This window comes from Mesoplodon bidens (genome assembly GCF_964165515.1).
Source record: "Mesoplodon bidens genome assembly, chromosome: 16".
Classification (NCBI taxonomy): Eukaryota; Metazoa; Chordata; class Mammalia; order Artiodactyla; family Ziphiidae; genus Mesoplodon; species Mesoplodon bidens.
The window spans coordinates 3,763,085-3,779,983 of record NC_138173.1 but is presented as its reverse complement, the minus strand read 5'-3'; the positions used below and the strand labels follow the sequence as shown (position 1 = coordinate 3,779,983).

Below are 16,899 nucleotides of genomic sequence, written 5' to 3'. Positions count from 1 at the left end.
CTTCCGAGAGCTCGCAGTGGTTGTCAAGAGCCGGCCGGTTCCTCGCAGGCTGTCGCACTGATGCCCTCAGCTTCTTGCGGGCTGTTGGCTTCGGTTTCTTGCCACGTGGGCCTCTCCCTATGACAGCGCATTCCATGGAAGCTGGCAAGAGGGAGGTCACGGTCCTGAGTAGCCATCATGTAAGTGACACCCCATCACCTTGGCCGAATCTCAGTGGTTAAAGCAGATCACAGGCTCCGCCCACGTCCAAGGGGACTTGGGGAAGCCGCGGGGCTGGCTCAGAGGCCCAGTGCTATGGGCACCATTTTATTCCCGTCTTACAAAAGAAGAAACTGAAACCATTAAGCATGCAAGTAGTGGGGCCGTTATATTTTAAGGACTGAAAAACGGCTCTACGCTTTGACAGTGTCGGGGAGTTCTTTAGGGACTTTTGTCTGGTGCCTTTTTAATGCAGTGCTGTAGGTCAAGGTCATGTGCTTGTGGTTCAGTGAATGTGCAGGTGGGAAGAGAAGCCGAGTAGAGATTACTCTTTCAGAAGGTAATGTTAAAAGGAAGAGCACGTAACCGTTTTTATAGTCACATTGAATTATTTCTTTTTATAATCAGAAATTTTTCTTTTCCAGTTCACTGAGTTTAACCAGTAATGCCATTCAGTTGCCAATATCAAGCAAAGCAAACATAAGCCACCTTTAATCTGCTTTTTAAGAAAAGTGGTAATCCTTTTCACAGTGCCTGACGGTAAGTCACAGTTCCTGCCTTTATAACGGAGTTTTGATCTAATGCATTTGAAATAGCGATTTTGGAAACATTAATTTTAAAGCCTTATTTGTTTTTTCTTCCCTCATAATTCTGCTCTAAGCTCATGTGGAGAGAGCGTAAAGAAAGATAACTACTAGTTTCTGGAAATTTATTTATCGTCATCTTTCATCACTTACATTGATATTGGGGGTTTTTACCTCCAGTTGTTAACAATAGAACGCTAGCTCTGGACATCTGTCCCTTTTATTTATAGACGAGGAAGCTTTATTTTATACATGGGGTTTTGACTTGGACAACTAGGTAATGGCAGGGTTGTTTTACGTATTCTGATTCCCAGACCTGTGCACTTTCTGCTGTTCCACAAAGCGATGAACTGTTAGGGCCACAGTTTCTTCCGTCAAGTGTTTCTAACTCAGCGTGGAGGTGGAACACAGAGTAGGAGGCACCTGGCGGAAGGAATAGGGGCTCTTCTTATTTGCCGTTAGTAAGTCTAACCTTAAGACGTTTTCACTGTTACAAGGAAGAAGCAGGGGGAGAACTTTTGGAGTTAGGAAGATGTTGGACCAAATTTTTAATTTTTATTTTTCTTCCTGACGTCGGGTGGTCCATGAGAGCAGTGTGAAATGTACACCACAGTGTTCTAACTACTGTCCTCTTTCTTCCTCAGAACAAATTGTTTTTCTTTATGATAGAAGTTACGCTTCTCATTAGCCTCATTACTGTTCATTTTTGTTTTTTAAGCAACAAGTTTACTGAATTGTCCAGTTAGCCGTTCTAGACATCAAAACCTATTCTGTTTTTTTGTTGCTTATGTAGTATAACTGTGCTCTGTCTTACACGAGCATAATTGTCTTTGTACTTGCGTTTGTAAATTGACCACTTTTCTTGTCTGTTTCTTTCAGTAATCGTATCAGAGTGAGGTATAAGCTCACAGAATCCAGAGAAATCATCATGAAGTTGTATGTATTTCTGGTGAACACTGGAACCACCCTGACATTTGACACTGAACTTACAGTGCAAACGTGAGCTGGGTTTCATGAATTCTCATCAGTTTTGCATTTTGTACATGTAAAAAGTTAAAGATTTGATTTTGAGAATACTATTCCTTTATTAAGTAAGAGTAGCAGTATAGCAAGTCTTAAGTTTTTTTATCCTCAGCATATTACGTATACAGTTGTCATCTTTCTCTAAAGTGCTCATGATAAATTTGTTAAGTTGTGCTTTGTTCTGTTTGCGTGACTATATTTTTCAGAGTAAACATACTGATTTCAAACCAAAGCTCAGGATGCTGCTGAGGGGGTTATTGCTAGCTACATAAACCAGCATGTACCAGTCCTATGGTTTTTCGTCATTGTTATTATTTTATGTGAATAGAGTCAATAGTGTTTGTTTTGTTTGCTAATGATAGAGTAAAATTTCGAATTAATCTTATTTTTTAATGGAATTATGAAATTATTTTTTTGAAAGTTCTCGTTTTTATAAAATCTGATTTGACCTGTAAAGGAATGGTGTTTTGAAAGATCAGGAAAAGGAAGCAGTTTTCATATGGTGTAGACTTCATGTGTTTTGTGTAATGTGATGTGGAAATTTTAACACACATCCTTTGTTCTGAGGATTTTAACAGACCTGGTGCTAATTTGAGCATGTTCCTTTGCTACGTTATATAAAGATCACAAAAATAAATGTTTCTACTGCCTGCATTTCATAGGCTCACTTTTAGGTGTGGGACACAGGTGATCGATGGCCTTCTAGTTATTTATGATTGGCTGGTTGATTATGGAATCCAGCTGCAGAAACAAGAAGCTTGTAGTTTTTACTACTGTTTTGGGGGAAATTTTGAGAGTGAAATTCATTTATCTGTCAGGTATTTTTACATAGTGCCACTTGGATAATGAAAAAAGTTGTCATTGGGCAAATGTAAATAGCTGATGTTTTGGCCCCCTGCCCCGCCTCTTTTAAAGTGTGGCTGACCTGAAGCATGCCATCCACAGCAAGTACAAGATCGCTATTCAGCACCAGGTGTTGGTGGTCAACGGGGGAGAGTGCATGGCTGCAGACCGGAGAGTGTGCACCTACAGTGCCGGGACGGTAGGTGTCCAGGGCCTTTCCTTCCATGCAGACGCGCTCCAGCTTCACGGAGGGGCTCGGGGCTCGTGGTCGCAAGGAATGTGTATCTGATTGGTGTATGGAGGGCAGTGTGCACATTCAGTATTTGTAACATTTTACTTCCTTTTTTTTTTTTTTTTTTGCATTTTTACTTCTATAGGACACAAATCCAATTTTTCTTTTTAACAAGGAAATGATCTTATCTGAACGTCTACCTGCTATTCCTAAAACTACCTTTTCAACAGAAAATGACATGGAAATAAAAGTTGAAGAGTCCCTTATGATGCCTGCAGTTTTTCACACTGTTGCTTCAAGGACACAACTTGCAGTGGTAATTTATAATATTTATTTATATCTAGTACAGTTTAAAATTAAAAATTGGCATTATTTAACAGAATAATGTCTTATTCACATGCTTGGTAATGTTTTTGTGGACTATTAGCTTACTAGGCATTGACGAATGATCTAAAAAATTGATTGCTTCTAAAAGCATTCAAGTCTTGGGCTTCCCTGGTGGTGCAGTGGTTAAGAATCCGCCTGCCAATGCCAGGGACACGGGTTCGAGCCCTGGTCCAGGAAGATCCCACATGCCACAGAGCAACTAAGCCCATGCGCCACAACTACTGAGCCTGAGCTCTAGAGCCTGTGAGCCACAACTACTGAAGCCCACGTGCCTAGAGCCCATGCTCCGCAACAAGAGAAGCCACCGCAGTGAGAAGCCCGCGCACACAATGAAGAGTAGCCCCTGCTCGCTGCAACTAGAGAAAGCCCGTGCGCAGCAACAAAGACACAATGCAGCCAAAAATTAATAAATACAAAATAAATAAATTCATTAAAAAATAAAAGCATTCAAATCTAAATAGCAGAGTAGTCTAAATTATAGAAGAAACATGCCAAAAACATGAAAAATAACAAACTTTGAAAAAATATTTTGTGATTACTTTGTCTGGTTTTTAAATTTCAGGCATGTGCTTTGTAAGTCATCCTACGTTTGCAAACAGTTACAAGCTCTTAGAGTGGAACAAGTGTCTTAAACGTGGTTTGTTTACTCTTTCCTAGATGATGGTGTGCAGATAATGACTTCAGGACATTGCTTTGATCAGTGCAGTACTTATGTTCGAGTAGACAGACATAGGCACAGAGAGCTTAAAGAACTCTTTAAGATTGTGACTCTTTCTCTTATATCCATATTTAGGTCCTGGAGGAGCACCCAGTTTCTTCCTAACACATACCTCTTGTGTTGCTACTTGCAGTCCCCATGCATTGTTTCCCAGTCATTTGGTTTATTTTTTGTTTTTGTTTTTTTGTGTTTGTTTTTGACTTGCTGGTACTTTACTGTAATACTGGCTGTAAGCTATCAGTTGTGGGACACATTTTGCTTTCAGACATAAAAAAAATGTTATCTTTTAGAATCAACTGAAAAAGAGTATTTACCTTTTATAAAAATAAATTAATGAAATAAACTATTAAGTAGTAATATTTGCGATTTTTAAAGAAATTTCAGAGCAGGTTGTTTTAATGTAAGTACATACATTTGTGAAACGATACCATTTTTCACACAGGATACAACATAAAAAGAGAATAACCCCATCTTTCTGGAATATGCTTAATAAACATTAAAGAGTCTGGAAATAATTTTTAGAAAGCAAAATTATTTTTAAAAAGACAAACTCTTTAAACGGAATTTATGTAATAGAGTCCTTTAGATTTGTTTTCTGATTATTGGTCTATAAATAAATTAATAAAACTAATAAAGATAGGTTACACAGTTGCATGCCACTTAAAAAGTAATAGTTTTGAGTTAATTGAAAAATATAGATACTACATGCTAATAGAAAAATGTAATATTAGATATAAAAATTAAAGGCTAACCAAATAGGATGTATAATTGTTAAGTGATAAGAGTAAGAAATCAAAAGAACAAATAAAACTTGATAAAAAGATTTAAAAATCAAACAGATGAAATGAGAGAGAGGATTAGTGTAGCAGCAAACGATCTTTGCATTATCTGGTGATGCCAGGTGGCAGGTTAAAGATTGTAAAGGTGTAATCCAGGCATGGATTAAGTCAAGTAGGAAAGAGAAGGGGGTATAATGAGTAGCAGAGAAGAGCTAGGAATGGATACTATCTTCATTAAACTAGCAAAAATCTAGATAGGATATAATAGAAATAATAAAGTGAATACTAAACATAAAAGAGTGAGATTAATACAGTCCAGTATTTGGTTATTAATTAGCCAACTTTTATTAAAAGAAATTTTATGGTATGATCAAAACAGAAAACAACTATGCCATCACAAGAAATACTGCTAAAACAGGTTGCTAAAGTATGAGAAGAAAGATATGCACGGAACTAGTAGATAGTGGTTGTTAAAAGCATTAAACAGAAAAAAGTGAAATTAATAATAAAAGATTTAATTTATGAAAAAGACAAGCCACATCTGTATTTGCCTGTCAACACAGGCTAAAGATAACAATATTAATCCCAGGAGAACTTTTAATATAATGACGTACGTCAGTGTTCATAGCAAATGGTGGAAACAGCTCAAATGTCCAAGCGGATGGATACACAAAATGCGGTATATTTGTACAGTGGGATATCATTCAGCCTTCAACAGGAAGGAAATTTGTGATATGAGCTACAAAATGGAGGGACCTTGAAGACAGTATACTAAGTGGAATAAGCCAGACACGAAAGGACAAATAGCGTATCATTCCAGTTATATGAGGTCCCTAGAATAGTCAAAATCATAGAGACAGACAGTAGAATAGACGTTACCAGGGACCGAGGAGTGAGGGGAATGTTGAGTTAATTGTTTAATGGATGCAGAGTTCCAGTTTGGGATGATGAAAGAATCCTGGAGATGGGTGGTGGTGATGGTTGCCCAGCAACGTGAATGAGTTCATGGTACTGAGCCATACACTTAAAGATGGGTTGAAACGGTAAAATTTATGTGTGTTTCACCACAAAAAATTTTTTAAGGGAGATTTTAATACATTTCTCTCATAATCAAAAGGATCTTGTGGACTAGATTGAATTCTCTGAATCCTAAAAATATAGAATATACTTTTTTCCTTATAGATAAAAACCCAGAAGAGTATCAAAAGACTAATATATTAATAGCAAAAAGCAGATGTTATGGGGATGCAAGGATGGTTCAATATTTGGATATGTATTAATATAATTAATTGCCTCAATCACTAATACTTTACAGGAGAAAACATAGAGCATCATATTAATGTTGTCTGGAAGAGGCATGTGTTAAAATTCAGCAGCTGTTCCTGATTAATTAAATAGCCCTAGAAGGGAGCAAAATAAATGTAACACAGACTTGACCAAATATAAAAAGATAATCAGCTTTCAAGTAAGTGAAAAGCTAGAGTCACTTGCATAAATCAGAATAAACCTGTTTAGTATTCTTTTGGAACTTCTGGGAAATATACTGAAATTAAAAAAATCAAGTAAGTGGTGAAGTTAATGGAAAAGAAGTGAAAAACATCCATTTTAGGTGATATGATTGCATATTTGGGAAATTTGAGAGAATTTAATAAAAACCCACTGGAAGGAATTGTAAGGTTGATTGGGTGTTTGATAAATATATAAACATCATTCCTATTTCTCTGTATTGGCACTACTTTAGAATAGAAATGGGAAATATATTGCATTCTCAATAGCAACAACAACAAAAGTCTATAAAGTTCCAGAACATAAAAACTTATTATGTTTTTAATCTTTAAAAAAATTTTATTTTATAATGGAACATAGTTTATTAACAATAAAACATAATCAAATGAAAAGATATATTCTTAATGTTCATGATCATATTCTAATTACTATCTGTTCACTAGCTTAATTAGTTAATTGCTATGATGAAGCATTTTTGCTTTGGGGGGGTGAGGGAAATTTGGTTGTTTTGTTTGTTTTATTTGTTTTGCATAAAATGGATATTAAGTTTGCTTGGAAGGATCACTGTCCAGGAATAGCTAAGAAAGTGATGAGAAAGAAGAATGGGAAGTGGAGGGAAGAATGTACCTCTCAGATTGTAACATTCACCCAAAGCTACTCTAACCAAGATAGAGACCCACAGTCAAACTGTCCATCACTGGGATCTTAGTTCTCCCACCAGGGATCAAACCTGGGCCTCCAGCAGTGGGAGCTCAGAGTCCTAACCACTGGATCCCAGGGAAGTCCCGAGCCTCTTGTCTTTTAACCATCTAGAGCGTGGTCTCCAGAGTCACGTTTCCCAGTTACTTGTGTGACCTTGGACTGTTGTCTTTACTGCTAGTGAAATTAATAATAGAGTGTTGTTTATTGATAAACATTTGAAAATGGACATATCACAATTATACATTCATAATTACTAGTGCAGTTTCACAAAGTGAACACAAATTTTAAAATACGGTGTCACCCCAAAAGCCCTACTTCATGCTTTCTCCCTTTCAGGACCCATTATTTCTTTCATGAAGTTAACCAATATCCTGACTCCTAAAACAGTTTGTTTTCTTTTGTGTCTGGCCTCTTGGACTCAGCATTATGTTCCTGAGACTCATTCATGTAATTGCGTGTGTTAGTGGTTTGTATTCATTGCTGTGTAGTATTCCACCATAGAAAGTTCACAGTTTTACTTTTGATGGTTGTTGCTGCGTTGCCCTGCATGGACCTCTGGCCGCATTTACTCCCAGGAGCAATGAGTTCCTCCTCATTATCACGGCAACAAGCAGGAACCAGAAACGGAAACTTTCCTGTAACAATGCTTCCTTTGAAATGAGTTCAGAGCACATTCACACATGTACGTATGTACACATATGCAGACATGCACACAAACATTACCTTCTTTTACCGATTATGTCTTCTTTTCCAATATAGGAAATGTATGAAGTTGCCAAGAAACTTTGCTCTTTCTGTGAAGGTCTGGTCCATGATGAACATCTTCAACACCAAGGCTGGGCTGCAATCATGGCCAATCTGGAGGATTGTTCAAATTCCTACCAAAAGCTACTTTTCAAATTTGAAAGTATTTATTCGAATTATCTGCAGTCCGTAGAGGACATCAAGTTAAAACTTACTCAGTATGTATGCCATTAAAATGGATAATAAGATGTTTGTTTAAAATACCTTTGCAATTTATCAGTAGTTTTAGTAACAGTAATTTCGCTTCTAGTAGGCCATATATTTATTATAATTGAGGTTCATGTTTTTGAGACTTTTATGCTGATTTTTATGGACTGTAAAATTTTTTAAATTATGGACAGTTTTATCCTCCATATATTTTATGGATCTGCCATGTTTCTTTTTCTTGTATTTTCTCAAAATACTTTTGAAATCACTTAGAAACCAGGAATCTTTGTCTCTTGCCTTGCTACCAGTTTTACAATAAAGTAAAGCAAAATGCAGAAATAACAATCTAATGGGAGTGGAAAAGTTTTCAAACATTAGGCAGTCAAGGAAAACTCTATTTTTCTTTTTAAATATTGCCACATGATGAAGGCTTGCTGAGGTGGAAAAAAGGCTTTGTGTTCTGGTTCTCATTTAGATGTTTTTTTGGTTCTTTGCATATAAGCCCATCTGATACCCATTGGTTCTTTTTTAAAAGGGCTATAATGAATGTAAAACAGCACGGCAATAATTCCACACAAATGTAGCCCTTTGTTGTTTGTGTGTTTGTGCTTTCAGTGTTTTGTATTCATTTTTTTGGTTCTTCTTAAATTTTTTATTTAACTAGAGTTGGAGGGAAGTATCATTTTCTTTTTCTTCTTTCAAGTAAACTTTATTAATTCAAGTTTCTCTATTTTGTGGTATGAATATTTAGAAATTTTGGCCTTAAGTGGACAGTGGGATGCATCTTGGGAAGGCAGGAATGATTAATGAAGACTGGAAAGAGCATTTAAAATTTTTTATAACCTGAAATTTCAAGTAACTGTTTTTTGGGGGGGTGGGTAGTTCTCTCAGATGTTAATTTAATGTAGGATCCTGAATCATTTTACATAGTTTTTACAGAAGTCAAATCATCAAGATTTGATCTTTTCCCCATGTTTTTTTGACAGCATACATCTATCTACCTGTTTATTTTCAGGGAGTGACGAATGCAAGAGTTAACCTTAATCTCTAATAAGAGTGTTAATTTTATGCTTTGCTTTCAACATATCAAAAATGTTTTGTCTTTAAGCTAATCGAACATTAAACTTTCTGTGGTAAATCTTTTTTATAAGTTCCAATTTTTTATACCTTAAGGTTTGTTAAAAACCAAGCGTCCACATGTCTAGTGTAAACTTGCTATCTTTACTTGAGAGGGTGTTTCAGTGTGTGAACGATATCCTCCTTCTCTCTGTCTTCTTTTAAAGAGCACCTCATGGACTACTTAGATGCATGTAGTGTTAGCAGAGAGGTGGTGAGATTTCTGTGGGTGATAATAACATATTATTTCTTTCAAAACGCTAACCTCTGACTAGAGCAGTCCCATTATTTTACTGACAGGTCTCTTGTACTTTAAGTTTAGGAACTGCGGTTTCAGTCATGGCCAAGATTCCACTGTTGGAGTGCCTAACCAGACATAGTTACAGGGAATGTTTGGGAAGACTGGATTCCTTGCCTGAACGTGAAGGCTCCGAAGAGGCCGATATGAAAACCTCCACTGAACTGGTGCTCTCTCCCGACATGCCTGCAACAATGAACAAACCCTCCTTAACCTCATTTCACAAGTCCGTGGAACATGTAGCCCCAGACGCCACAGATGCCGAAAGTGGAAAAGAAATGAGGGAACCTTGTCCAAGTCCTGTCCAGCAGGACGAAGCTGCAGTAGATGCTAAAGACGGTGACCTGCCTTTTTTTAATGTTTCTTTGTTAGACTGGATCAATGTGCAGGATAGGCCTAATGACGTGGAATCGCTGGTCAGGAAGTGCTTTGATTCCATGAGCAGGGTAAGAGTCATCTGATTTTTCTTGTCATTTAACCACTTGAGATTATGTTACCTGTACTACATACTTTCTGTACAGTAATGGGAGAAGGGGCGGGGGTCGTACCATGTTATAGCGGAAATAATGAGCCTTGGAATAAAACTTTACAACCATATCTAAGACTTCAGACAAATCCAGTCATTTAATGCATAACCTTATTTATGAACTGATAGTGAATTTGGGAAGATTATTAGAAGTAATATAGGTAAAGTCTCTATGCAGTGCCGAGCCTTGAGGTGTCCACTCCAATGGGGATGGTCTTGGTGGTGGTGGTACTTTGAAATTTTTTTCCCCTGATCCTGTAATATTACTTGGACTTTTTAATATCTCCTATCCTCTAATTTGTCCCTACAGTTAGGCTCCTTGATCTACTAGGTAAAACTTGAACAGTCTTGCTGGTTTTCATTATTGTGCCTTGAGTACTGAGCATTCTCTACAAGTAAATCTACAAGTAAATGGGTAAAATGATAACATTTGGCCATCGCTGTTTCTTACATTAACTTAATAATGATTCATATGTTCACATTTACAGATGCTGTAGAACTTTCAAGCTTTGGGGGGGAAAATATTAACGATATAATTTTGTTTTTATCTATAACAGTTTTTTACACTGAGAATGATTGACGTTCGATGAAATACACAAGTCTGGAGTGGTTAGTTCACGGGAGTGACCAACATCCAAAGGCAGATACATTGAACCTTTCCACCTCCCAGAAAACCCCCATGGGCCTCTTTTGCATCACTCCCTCCGCCCCCCCCCCCGAGCCCCACCCCCTCCCAGGGAACTCGTCTCTGAGGTTTAAAAGAAGTAATTTTAGATACAGTATCTGCCTGAGATATTTTAAAATTCAAAACCTAGACATTGTGTTTTTAGTTTTAGTTTGTAACGGTAGTGACTTGTGTTTTGGATTAAGTTCTCCCCCAAGTACACTTATAAAAACTTTTAAACCTGGGGAGTAAATCTGGAATAAACCTCTTCAGATCTGATCAGTAAGTGGATAGAAAATCTTTGAGGCCTGAGAGGAAGTTGTTGAGGCACATGCGTCAGTGATGCAGACCATATGAAACAGTATTTTGAAGGCTGCTGTTGTCTAAAGACGATGGGCAGAATACTTAAACTTTTCTCAAAGGTAAACTTTTGACTCAGTTGGAAAAGAGACTTATTAATCTTCAGTTGGTGATTGGGGGAAAGGCAGCACACTGTCTGGGATGCCTGGAAAACAGCAGCATTTTTTCTTGTTTAAGTTATTGGACAGTAAAAATGGAGTGCATTCTGAAGTTTATTCTTAATTCTTTCAGTACAGCCATTTCCTTGATGACATCCTTTAGGCACTTCTTTCATTTTGACCATTTATTATCTGTTGTCAAAGAATGCTTCAATTATGACATTTGCCAGGGCGGGGAAGCATGGAATATATTGTGCAAAGATTGCTGCCAAAAATGAATGAAAACTAGTGTTCCTATTCAAACTGTTGACATTTTAGTAGCCTAAAAATTCTATCTGTGATTGTGGAAAATCAACCACATGATTGTGATGGGTGATTGAAGCGTCATTTTTTATAATTCCACATGAATCAGAGAACAGGGCTCTAGGCCACGAGAACCACTTTTTTAAAGGGCTTGCAGTTGGCTTTGTGTTTGCATGTTTAAATGAAATCTAGCAAAGCCATAAGGTTTATTCACTTTATATGACAAGAGAGAAGAAACAATGATCCTTTTCTGGCTTAATAATGAAAATTCACAATAATTTATACCTACAGAATTCAGTGAATCTTAAAATATTCTTCCATGCTTGTCTGTGTAGTTGTGTTGTACTCTGAGTGAATTATGAGATACAGAAACATTAGAACCAGGAGCCATGGTTTGGAGTTTGTTTTTTCTTCCCTAAATCACTGCTGTGTTTTATGTATAGCTGTAATTTGGCCCAAGTTGAAATTTTGAATTACTTTAGTCATCTTTTTTAGCCTTTTATCATCCTCATAGTTTATAACTAGTCAATACTTTGGATTGGAAATGTGTGCACATTGGACTCAGCGTGGAAATGAGGAAATGTTCACATATGCACAGGTTTTCGTTAATATTGTGTGAAGCAGGTACTGTCTGTGTTACATAACGGCTGTGTTAACTTTTCTGTGATGTTAGAAGTGCAGCTTCTTATCGACTACACTGAATTCTTGATAACGGTAGAACAGTTCACTTTTAACTGCTTTCGTATGTTGTCTGTGAACCTAACAGTGCACCTAAAATGAGTAATTTACAGTCCCTTTGTGGTGATCAGGGAAGACACGAAGGAGGTGGTGTTGGCTAGGCCCCTCACAGGGAGGCTGAGGTGGGCTTCAGCAGCTGGCAGGACAACCCGTGAGAACAAAGATCAAGCTAGAGAAACAGCATTTGTCTGCAGTTCAGTGTCTGTGCTTTGGGGACACGTCTGGGGGCCGAGGGAGCCGTTTCGGGATTCCAGCAGAGGACAGCTTAGTAATCACGGCCGGTGTCCGCGTGGAGGTGTGAGCGGGCAGGCAGAAACCCAGGCTGAACATTTGTGAGAAGGATGAAGGGTTGGACAGGCGTGGGGAGTTCACCTCCTTCGAAATCCTGTAAGAAACAGTAAGGATGGGCCATAGCACAGAGTCCTGCGGGATCTCGCCTGTTTGTGGAGGAGACGGAAGAGGAGCCAGACCCAGCGGAGGGGACGCCCGAAGCTGCGAGGGGTGGTCTCCCTCCCACGGGTAGGTGGGCTACACTGTGAGCCCCGGCGGAAGCCAGTGCACCGAAGACGCCAGTGTGCAGTGTTCTTCCGAGGGAAAGTGGAGCGGGGTGGAGAGAATTTGGGGGGTTCCTTGAATTACCTAAATCCCAGAAATCTTGGAGAAGTAAAGCCCAGGAACAGGAGAGATTGCAGAGTAAGAGAGTGTAGTTGATCAAGCAGCTTCCTTGAGGAGCTACAGACCGAGAATAAAGGTCTCTCCAGGAGGGAGGGAGGTTTGAAGGTGTTGCTGCGTTTTAGGGGGAAGTTGACCGATCAGACAGGTAATGACCGGAGGATGTGTTTTCGTTATTAGTTCTGCTGTACTTCATAAGACCTTGACAATAACATTTTCGGTGGGATATTGAGAATTGAACGAACTGCGGCTTGAATTGAAAGGTGTAATGCGGCTTCCCTGGTGGCGCAGTGCTTAAGAATCCACCTGCCAGTGCAGGGGACATGGGTTCGAGCCCTGGTCCAGGAGGATCCCACATGCCGCGGAGCAACTAAACCTGTGCGTCACAACTACTGAGCCTGCGCTCTAGAGCCCACGAGCCACAACTACTGAGCCCACGTGCCACAACTACTGAAGCCTGCATGCCTAAAGCCTATGCTCCGCAACAAGAGAAGCCACCACAATGAGAAGCCCGTGCACCGCAGCAAAAAGTAGTGCCCGCGCACAGCAGCGAAGACCCAACACAGCCAAAAATGAATTCATTAATTTTTTTTAAAAGTTAAAAAAAAAGTGTAATGCCTGGAACTAGATTCCTAGTTATGTATCCCAATATAATCAGTAATAATTGTGTTTTTTTAACACCATAATTACCCTGTTCTTGACCTTCTTGTGGAAATATAACCTTGATTGCTCGTGCTTTTGCTTTTCTGTATTTTTCACTATTACTGTTTTTCATTAAAGCTGTGTACCAAAATAGTGTGAAATACATTTTAAGCCCTTTGCTGAAAATTTCATTCGCACGTGTTTTCTTGTCATTCAGCTTGATCCACGGATCATTCGACCCTTTATAGCAGAATGCCGTCAGACTATTGCCAATCTCGATAATCAGAACATGAAGGCCATCAAGGGGCTGGAGGACCGGCTGTACGCCCTGGACCAGATGATCGCCAGCTGTGGCCGACTCGTCAACGAGCAGAAAGAACTCGCTCAGGTGCTTATTGCAGACTTCTCTCAGGAAAAGGAATTTGCGGTTTTCTAGACACATCTTTTTACGTGCGCTATCAGTTTGCTGTGCACCGTGTGTTCACTTCACCCATGAATGCTGTTAACGCGGTATTACTGGTTCCACGTAGTAAAGGAGGAGGCCGGTTCTTCCCGTTCAGGTTCGAGAACACCACGTGAGCTGAGGCTGCAAAGGGTGACAGCCGGGAGGCGGCCCGGAGACGCTGTGGGTGGCAGGGGAGACCTGCGCACGCGACAGCCCCGTGCTCGCCACCTGAGCAGCCTCCTGCTCCCTCCTGGGGAAACCGGGAACCTCAGAAAATGTAGGTCTTGTTAATGCAGTGTTCTAGGAACCCTGTTGCCAGGTTAGGTTGATGACCAGAAGAAGGTGGTGGAATCGTGGGGAGTTTTCCACGTGGTGACTGGCTGTGACTCTCGACTGCTTTGTGTGCCCCCTTCCCTGGTGAGAGCATTCTGTGAAAACAGCCGGGGGCCAAAAGAGGTCACTTTTCTAACCTTGACGCTCACACACGCTTTTCTGGTTCAACTTTCCCTGCCACCATTTTTCCTCTAAATGTGTTCTTTCATTAGAACATCAGAGTGGTCATTTTAATGGGTACAAATGTTTTATTTCACCTGCGTGGCTGAGGACATGCAGTATCGGGTAGGTAGATAAAGTGTGTAGATAGAGCCTTGCTGAGTTCTTTTTAAACATGTTTAAAATATTTATAGCATTTTTATAGTTTACTAACTGAATTCATCTTGTAATTACCAGATTCTCTTTTTCTGTCTCTTGATTTTGGATCCGGCCCCCTTACTGTGAACTGAATTTCTTTATCTTGTGTTTGCACCGAATGGAGCCCTCCCAGTGTAATGCTAAAATAGATGTGATACTGGGTGTCCTTGGTTGATTCCTGATCTGTAGAAAATGATCAACGCTTCACCATTACAGTGTTCGTAGTAGGTTTTTTTTCCTCCTTGTTTTAATAGAAACCCTTTATCAGATTAAGAAAGGTACGTTCTACTTCTAATCTTGGACCATCCTTGGATTCTTGGAATAAGCTCAATGTGGTCATAGTATATTGTCTTTTTAATGTATTAGCTGTATTCCTTTTAAGGAATACATACATCCTTGACGTATTAAAGTCTATCATACGTTAAAATATCCTTTAGTATTTCCTTCCAGGGGCAAATTCAGGTTTTATCATTTGAAAATCCTTTGTTTCTGAAGGATATTTTCTCTTAATAGAGAATTCTAGGCTGTTACTGATTTACTTGTAGCACTTTGCCTTTGGTTTGGGTTTTAGAGTTTGACTGTGATACGGTGAGGTGTGGCTTTCTTTGTATTTCTCCTGCATTGGGCTTGTACTTCATGAATTGTGGATTGATGCCATATTTTTCTTGGATTCAGTAAAAAGCAATTGAAAACCTATTAAGATTTTATCAAAGGAGAATAAAGCAGTAAGTTACTTTTTAAAAATAGATTAAATTACAGAAAAAGCATAGCCACGGTTAGGCACGCAGCATATTGGAAGAAAAATAAGATATAAAATAATTACTAAAATTATCTTACTTTCAGATATTGAATCATCTCGACTTTTTTTTAACACACATCATTTAAACTTAAATATTTTCATGATATTTAGAAAAAACATGAAACAGAAAAGAGAGAGAGACCTACCAGAAAGTAAGAAGACACACTTGCTGTCCTTTGTTGGTTGTGTGGTTGAGCCCTACAAGGATAATTACCTATAGTAGCAAGTGTGACAGCGAGATGGGTGTGCAGATCCTAACACTTCTATAACATGGTAACTAGTGAGTCGAGCAGGGAAAAAACCCGTGAATACAGTGAAATACTCAGCAAGATGTCTCATCAAGATGTCTTTGGACTTTTTTTTTTAAGTGTTTGCTCTTGGCTTTGGCACATCTGACTGAATTAATCTATAGCCTAAAAACAATCCCTGCCTAACAAAAAGATGCAAGGTTCACCTGTGAAAATAAATAAGGATAGCTAAGAAAAAAGTGTGATAATTACTTTTCCTATGAAACAGTAAGATATACTGTAGAAGTCATTGTTCTAAAGATAATGAGCACAGATCAGTGGAACAAAGTATATAATAGCCCAGAAACACCGGAGGAAGGAATGACTTTTCAGCGAGTAGTGCAGAGTCGATTGATTGATTTTTATTGGGGGAAGTGTATAATATGCTACTGAATATCATTGATTAGATTAAATCTGTTGTTAGTTTTCATGGGGCTTAAAGTCAGTGCCCCTGTTTTTACCCGTGCTCTGACTGAACTGTGGTGTAACAGGAGTTTACACTCATAGGTTCTAGTTCTGATTTGCCTGCTGTGTCCTTGGATATGTTGCTTTAGCTTCCTGGGTCTCATTTATTTTTCTAGCACGAAAATGGAACAGAATTAGATGAGCATAAATTTCTTAAGAACTCTGAACTTTTGCTATGGACACACCAACTACACTCAGAAAAGTAGGAGATTTTAAAATCTTACCTGAAAGTAGAACAGTTCATGTCTAACGTAAAGCTTTTCCTCTTAAATGAATGCTCATGGTTTTCATGAAAGTTAATATCCTTTAAAATATTTTCTCCCAAAGGGATTTTTAGCTAATCAGATGAGAGCTGAAAACTTGAAGGATGCGTCTGTGTTACCTGATTTGTGCCTGAGTCATGCAAATCAGTTGATGATTATGTTGCAAAATCATAGAAAACTGTTGGATATTAAGCAGAAGTGCACCACTGCCAAACAAGAACTAGCAAATAACCTTCATGTCAGACTGAAGTAAGTGATTCTAGGGTGTCTAATTTGGGATGTTGAGAGTTGATTTTTTTTTATTTCTCCCAAGTGATGGCGTAATCCTGTCACCATGTTGACATACTTCACTGGTTGATTAACATGGGCTTGGATGATTTGTACAGCGTTTGTGTGTCTTGATTTCATTCTGTAGGTGGTGTTGCTTTGTGATGCTTCATGCTGATCAGGATGGAGAGAAGTTGCAGGCTCTGCTCCGTCTCGTTATAGAGCTCTTGGAGAGAGTCAAGATCGTTGAAGCTCTGAGTACAGTTCCTCAGATGTACTGCTTAGCTGCCGTCGAGGTGGTCAGGAGAAAAATGTTCATAAAACACTACAGGGAGGTATGCAG

General features: G+C 38.8%; 1 protein-coding gene across 2 annotated transcripts in view; it reads left to right on the top strand.

Moving 5' to 3' along the window:
* Positions 1-627: 627 nt before the first annotated feature.
* Positions 628-16,899, top strand: part of RB1CC1 (RB1 inducible coiled-coil 1) — a 41,743-nt gene continuing 25,471 nt past the window's right edge. For both annotated transcript variants that reach the window (XM_081258553.1, XM_081258552.1), the window contains exons 1-9: positions 628-738; positions 1,662-1,781; positions 2,721-2,847; positions 3,026-3,196; positions 7,732-7,934; positions 9,357-9,783; positions 13,558-13,728; positions 16,354-16,538; positions 16,705-16,891. In XM_081258553.1, the coding sequence (XP_081114679.1) occupies positions 1,711-1,781; positions 2,721-2,847; positions 3,026-3,196; positions 7,732-7,934; positions 9,357-9,783; positions 13,558-13,728; positions 16,354-16,538; positions 16,705-16,891 (1,542 nt within the window). In that variant the 5' untranslated portion in view covers positions 628-738; positions 1,662-1,710. The remainder of the gene's footprint in view (positions 739-1,661; positions 1,782-2,720; positions 2,848-3,025; positions 3,197-7,731; positions 7,935-9,356; positions 9,784-13,557; positions 13,729-16,353; positions 16,539-16,704; positions 16,892-16,899) is intronic.